The sequence below is a fragment of the Arachis ipaensis genome, chromosome B10 (genome assembly GCF_000816755.2).
Source record: "Arachis ipaensis cultivar K30076 chromosome B10, Araip1.1, whole genome shotgun sequence".
Lineage (NCBI taxonomy): Eukaryota > Viridiplantae > Streptophyta > Magnoliopsida > Fabales > Fabaceae > Arachis > Arachis ipaensis.
The window spans coordinates 98,870,822-98,877,715 of NC_029794.2; the positions used below are offsets into that span (position 1 = coordinate 98,870,822).

General features: G+C 31.9%; 1 protein-coding gene across 1 annotated transcript in view; it reads left to right on the forward strand.

The window, feature by feature from the left end:
- Positions 2,237-6,894, forward strand: part of LOC107622982 (alpha-galactosidase 3) — a 6,133-nt gene continuing 1,475 nt past the window's right edge. The window contains 12 exon segments of the mRNA XM_016325069.2: positions 2,237-2,608; positions 2,901-2,959; positions 3,406-3,462; positions 3,534-3,568; positions 3,977-4,067; positions 4,070-4,143; positions 4,724-4,782; positions 4,872-4,937; positions 5,025-5,108; positions 5,467-5,531; positions 5,624-5,706; positions 6,765-6,855. Coding sequence (XP_016180555.1) covers positions 2,385-2,608; positions 2,901-2,959; positions 3,406-3,462; positions 3,534-3,568; positions 3,977-4,067; positions 4,070-4,143; positions 4,724-4,782; positions 4,872-4,937; positions 5,025-5,108; positions 5,467-5,531; positions 5,624-5,706; positions 6,765-6,855 — 988 coding nt within the window. The 5' untranslated portion in view covers positions 2,237-2,384.

Here is a 6,894-nt window from a genome sequence, read left to right on the forward strand (position 1 = left end):
TCTATCATGACACTTGATGTTGTTAGTTAGAACTAATTATTGATGACTCATTCATAATGGATGGGATGAGATTGTGGCGTTGGTGAATTTTTGGGAATTGAAAATAGAGAAATCAATCAATTTACTCCAATGGTGAATGAAGGATGCAGATCATGAAGGAGGCCGACAACAATCTCATCGGTTCAACAGTGGAATAGCGGTGATTGCGGTTTCTCAGGTAGCGGTGGATTGAAATTTTGACATAGTTGGTTCTGCAAAATCCTAACCCTCTCAACTCACATTTTGGAAAAGATGATTGCAGAACAAGATGAAGAAGAAGGTCAAATGAAACAAGTGTTGCTTCGTCATCGTCATGCTCGATCATCACTATCGTCTTTTCTTCTGTCTTTTGTTTTTTTTTTTTAAAGAAAATCTGAATGCTTGTGGTTTGATTGTTGTTGTTGTTTATGGTGGTGACTGTAGTGTGAAAGAGGAAGGTGAAGCTGACAATTGGTGGCGGTGATGGTGGTGGTGAAGGAGGCGATGAAATTCATGAAAAGAACGAAAGGAAGGTTGAGATTTGGGGGAGGGGGTTGAGATTAGGGTTAGGAAAAGGATAATTTGAAATTTTTTATGATTTTTCAATATTTGGATAATTTTATCGTATGAAACCCATTTTTCATAAGTACAACTTTAATTTCTTTTTTTTCATGGGTAAATTTATCAGTATTTAAAACTTTCGTTAGTAAAAATAATAGTTTACTCTTTATTAGGTAAATAAATTATTTCGTAATTAAATTAAATTAATTTTTTATGTTTCTATTTTTTAAACTAATTTTTACTATATCAATAAATTATTATATCACAATTTTATTTATTTTTTAATTTATTTATGAATAATTATTCAAATGAGCCCTTGAGATTTTTAAAATCAGGCATTTTAGTCTCTCAAATTTTAAAATATATAAAATAGTTTTTAATATTTATTTTCGTTAAACAATACAGTCCCCTCCGTTATTTACTAACGGTGACTGCTGGCGTAGAATGTTAACTCGCATATATGGCAATTAAGTGTGCACGTGTGCGACCTAGACAAATCAATACTTAAAGAGAAGTAACAAAGCAGTCCTAGTTTAAAAAAATCTTAAAAATCTCTAAAAAAATTAAAAATTCTAAGTCTTTTTGAAATAATTTATAACTCTTTCTAAATTAATAAATTTCTAAAATTTTCAGTCTATTTATCTCAAGTTTGATTATTTATATAGAAAATTTTTTTTATATATTTTTAAAATAATCATAAATTAATTTTGAAAAGATAATAATTTTCTCAAAAAAAATAATTTAAAATAAATGAAGCCATATTTATTTTTGACCATGTAAAATATTAATTTAATTTAATTCAATTTATGAGTATCATATTCTATGATTATTCTTTAATGACGAAGAAAAAAAATGAGCTAGTATTGTTTAAAGAAATAGAAAAAATTTTATTTAACATAAAAATTTTTGCATATACAATTGAAAATATTTGTGTAAATACTTATGAAGACAACATTTTAGAATTTATATGCAATGAGAACTAAGTCATCTATAAAGTCAAATTTGTAAATTTTAGTCAACCACAATATCAATGTAGATTATTTACAAAATCCTAATGTGAAGCTCCTAATATATTACAACGTCTGAACAAAAAATGTCTTAGTAAATCCAAGTGTTCTATTCATATTTCTTAGAAAATTTTAGAATTTAGTAGGTGTAATGTTGTACAAAATAAACTTATAGTTAAATTTATTTGTTCAACTACGGTAATTATGCCAAGAAAAAATGGACTTTTTTTATTTTAAAATATTTTTTTTAAAAATATTATAAGATTTCGACTTTTGAGAAAGATTAAAAATATTCGAAGGGATTGTTTTAAAATTTTTAAAAATTTTTCTGTGATTGTTTTAAAATTTCTTGAATTTTCTAGGAATTGATTTATATTTTATTCTTAGAGATTGATTTGTCCAACTTGCACATAAAATACTTAACTGTTATGTATGCGAGATAATATTTTAGGTCAACAGTTATTATTGGTGATTAAAAAAATCTGTATTATTTAATAAAAATAAATATTATAGACTGTTATGTATTTTAAAATTTAAAACACTAAAAGCGTTGATTTTAAAAATTTTAGGGTTGATTTGGATAATTATTCTTTATTCATAAATGATTGATTATCCTAAATGATATTGTTCAGGTACCCAATAATTAAGGAGAAGTGTTTGGGGCCAACACATGTTCAATACTCTGTTCCTAGTTCCTACAACACTACACAATCTATTTCTCTTACGTGATCTTCTCAACTTGGTTCACTTGACCTTCTTCTTCTTCTTCTTCTTCTTCTTCTTCTCACGCTAGCTTCCATGGCGAAGCAGAAACAGAGCAGCACTTATTTGCTTTACTCGGCAATTCTTCTATTCACCATCTTCTGTGTCTCCTCTGTTTTGGTTTCAGCTAGAGTTCATCCTATCTTGCAGAGCTTTAACCAGAAACCCATTTTCAGATCCAACTTTCACTCCATTTACGATACCTCCAACTATGGCACCTTTCAACTCAGTAATGGCTTGGCCAAAACGCCTCAAATGGGGTTCGTCATTTGCTGCTTCTCTCTGATAATCTTGCCCTTAAATTCAACAAATTTATGGGTTCTTCAGCTTATCTGAACTTAAAGTTCCTCTCTTTTTCTCTTTCTTATTGTTGCAACCATAAATTACGGATGACCCACATGCACAAAACACGTTCACTTTGATTCTAGTGGTTTTGATCAGGGATTTCATGTGCAGAGGGCATCAAACTTGATTTTTTCATTGTCTTATTTTAATTGCTTTTGAAGCTAGTTGGAGGGGTTGCTTATGCGATGTGATTTGGTTGTTGTGCAGATGGAATAGCTGGAACTTCTTTGCATGCAATATCAATGAGACCGTCATTAAGGAAACCGGTATTGATTTCTTGTTTATACTACTGATAAAATCACAACTCATATCCTTATATTATTGGAAAAATGGAAAAAACAAAAAAACAAAGGTTCAGTTAAGTCTCGGAAAATTTGACAATTGCAAGTGCTATTGAAAGTAATGTATTTTGATGGTTTGAAGGAGGACCAAATAACTCTGCATTATTGCAATATTTCTTGACCTTCTTTCGTAAGCTAGGAAAAGTATTCATCAAAGACATAGTAATAGCATCCATAGTTAGTTTTGCATCCAATTGGATAAAATTTCTTATTTAAGATGGTTTAGAAAGCTCTGATATTTATAAATTATAACTACCAATGGTGCTGTCTTTTTTTTTTTTTTTAACTGCAACACTGCAAGTATTATGGTTATTGCAAATAATATCCGTTGTTTACGTCTAATTGTACTGTTATGTATTTCATCGTTCCAGCTGATGCACTGATATCGACGGGATTAAGGGATTTGGGTTACGTGTACGTCAACATAGGTACTGTTCTTGTATGTTCAAATGAACATTCTGTTGTGTACTAGTTTGATATTTACATTTTAAATGTGCAGATGATTGCTGGTCTTCTGTGACAAGAAATTTTAAGGTCAGTAGAATCTTATCCTATTCCTTTCGATATTACTGGATCAAATTTAGGGTCACCAGCTTGCTGTTAGAATCAGATGAGCTTCCAGTGTGGTCTATCATGATTCTTGACTTTCAATTGGATGAGGAAACGTTGTTTCCAATTGGCCTTTGTTAAGTAAATAGATAAAGCTAGATAGTCCTGTGATATATTGCAAGAAATGGTTATGGTGTTATGTTAAAACTTAAAGTGATACTTTGTAATTTGTCCTGGTTTATTTGGTGTCTTTATTAAACAGTTTATATATGCACTAGCTATATTTCATAAGAACTAAATGGTTTCTTTAGCAAACCTTTTAAGCCAGAAAAATATTGTCTTTGTCTCAGTAAATATATGTTGCTCCTTACTGTTTTCATTGTGGTAATGCAGGGTCAACTGGTACCTGACGAAAAAACATTCCCATCAGGAATCAAAGCTCTTGCAGATTATGTACATGAAAAGGGACTGAAGCTTCTGTTGATAGGGCGTTTACTTGTCAAGTCCGACCAGGATCGATTTTCCATGAAAAGGATGATGCAGCTTTGTTTGCCTCTTGGGTTAGATTCTACTATTTTATCTTATACTTTTGAAATAGTATCAGATATTCTTCATGTATTAGGGAATTTGTAGATGCCTGAGGAATGAAAGTACTGCATATGGTTATTATATATATCTGTGTATTGATCATGGTTAGGTTCAAATTGCCCCTGATATAAATTGTATCTTGACAACATCCCATTATCTTTCTTAGTAAACAGAACCCATCATGGATAATCACAAATGCCAAATTTGGAAGAGACAAGAGTTTCAGCCATTTAACGAAATACTTTAATTTTCTAAAGAAAATAAATGGAAAACTATGTGTTCCTACTTCCTATATCATGTAATTTTCAATAGTTGTTGCTGTTAAACTTTGTGTTTTGAATCGCTATTCAGTCATCATGGAACTTATCAATGACCTATATCTTCATAGATACTATGTTAATATAGCTCTTAAGGTGTTTTTGGGAATTGTTCTTTCTATACTAAATATTTCATTTACATTATTCATAGATTTGAATTCTTATGTCTGATTTTTTTTAATATATTTTTTGGGGTATTAATTGGAACTTTCCTCCAACTCAATCCTTTGACCAGGGTATAGATTACCTGAAATATGACAATTGTTACAATCTGGGCATCCCACCCAAAAAAAGGTTTCTTCTCATCTTTGACATAGACTAATTGCAAAAGCATCAAAATCAAATACATATAAATTGACTCAACATGGTTCTTTGTATTCCAGATATCCACCAATGCGTGATGCTCTCAATGCTACTGGACGTACAATTTTCTATTCACTTTGTGAATGGTAATAAGGTGTCTTTGTTGATTTTTTTTTATGAGATTAGTTACTCTTAGCTTCATGGGGATTTCCCTACTTCATTTATTTTTGTAGGGGTGTTGATGACCCTGCCTTATGGGCTGGCACCGTTGGTAACAGTTGGCGCACAACTGAAGACATCAATGATACTTGGGCAAGGTTAGTTTCCCGAACTTAGGAATTAGTATTATAGGTGTCACATTTAATATTCTATCAGGATTGCTTTTAGTTCAATAAAATCATATAGGTCAGGTTATGTCATGTTTATGACTATCCATGAAAGAATGCTTTTGCATAATGATTGACTGTACTTTGATATGTTCCCTATGAAATTTCTACATTTCAAGTAGGTAGATACTTTCTTGTGAGTTTGTTCTTCTTGATTGACTGTAAATGCCCTTGAGGAGAGTGTCGGTGCAATTTGCACCAAGGTGTTTTAGCTCGTAATCAGTTAGCATTCCTTGTCTATAATTTCTGCTTACAGGGTAGTTTCTGAATTTACTTTTCTCTTGTTCAGTATGTCAAACATTGCTGATCTCAATGACAAGTGGGCCGCATATGCTGGTCCTGGCGGATGGAATGGTATGCATGCCATCTTCCTTGAAATTTTATTGAAATGGTAGCGCAAACTTGAAGATTTCTTATTCATTCCTCATATTACCACTCCATGACAGACCCAGATATGTTGGAAGTTGGAAATGGCGGCATGACTTACCAAGAATACCGTGCTCACTTCAGCATCTGGGCTTTAATGAAGGTCTTCTTCTTAAATCTTATTTATATGTCGTTCTCTCTTGATGCATTTTTTATATTGTTTATAATCTACTCTTGATAGTAACCCACTAACCTGTGTTATATATGTTGCCACATAATTTTCGAGTAAACACCCAACACGGCCCTTGTCCATTTTCACGAAGGACAAGGCGATCCCTGTCCAAAAAAATGAGACACTTTGGCCCTCAACCTTTTCATTTTAGGGCAATACGATCCCTCTATTAGAAATTCGTTAAATAGTAACGGAAATTAGTTTTGTTTAGGGTTTAGGGTTTTATTTGTGATTTGTGAGGGTTTTAAACTCCCACAAACTATTAATAAGTTTATTTTTGAAAAATTCCTTCCTAGATGGTGGTTAAGTAGAGAAAGGCCATTGTTGGAAATGATGTCGCAAGAAAAAAAAAGTAATTGTAGTACGAATATCCTTTAAAGGAAAAAAATAACATCAAAGAAGAAACAAATAAGAGAACATTGATGTTGATGATATTGGTATTGGTGATGATGGTAGATGAGATAACGATGATGATAAAATATGGTTACATAATAAAAATAGTAGAGGTAGAAGTGATAACGATGAGAATGAAGAAGGTGGCGATAGTAGTGGTCATAGTTGGTCATATTGTTGAAAAGAACTTTGTGGAGGTTTAAGATCTTCACAAAATACAAATAAAACCCTCTATAAAAGTAATTTTCGTTACTAGTTAATAGATTTTTTAATAGAGGGATCGTATTGTCCCAAAATGAGAAGGTGGAGGACCGAATCCCTTTTTGGGACAGGGATCGGCTTGTCCTTCATGGAAATGGACAGAGATTGGATTGGGTCTTTAGGTAGCAAGTAAAGATGGAAAATTCTTCTAATACTTGGAAGAAAAACAAAGGCCAGTCTGAAGTTGTACCTGTGATAATAGCTGTATTCCTTAGCATCTATGTTTGGCTTTAATTTCTTGTGATTGAGTATAAAGACAAACTTGCATGCATCACAAATTACCTCAAATGATACAGCTGGATTCTTCATAAACTAAAAAATTGAACTTGGTGCAGGCTCCTCTATTGATTGGCTGTGATGTAAGAAATATGACTGTTGAGACAATTGAGATTTTGACCAACAAAGAAGTCATTGACATAAATCAAGGTAGTACTTCCTCTTTCTGTTATTCAGAGTAGCCATGTT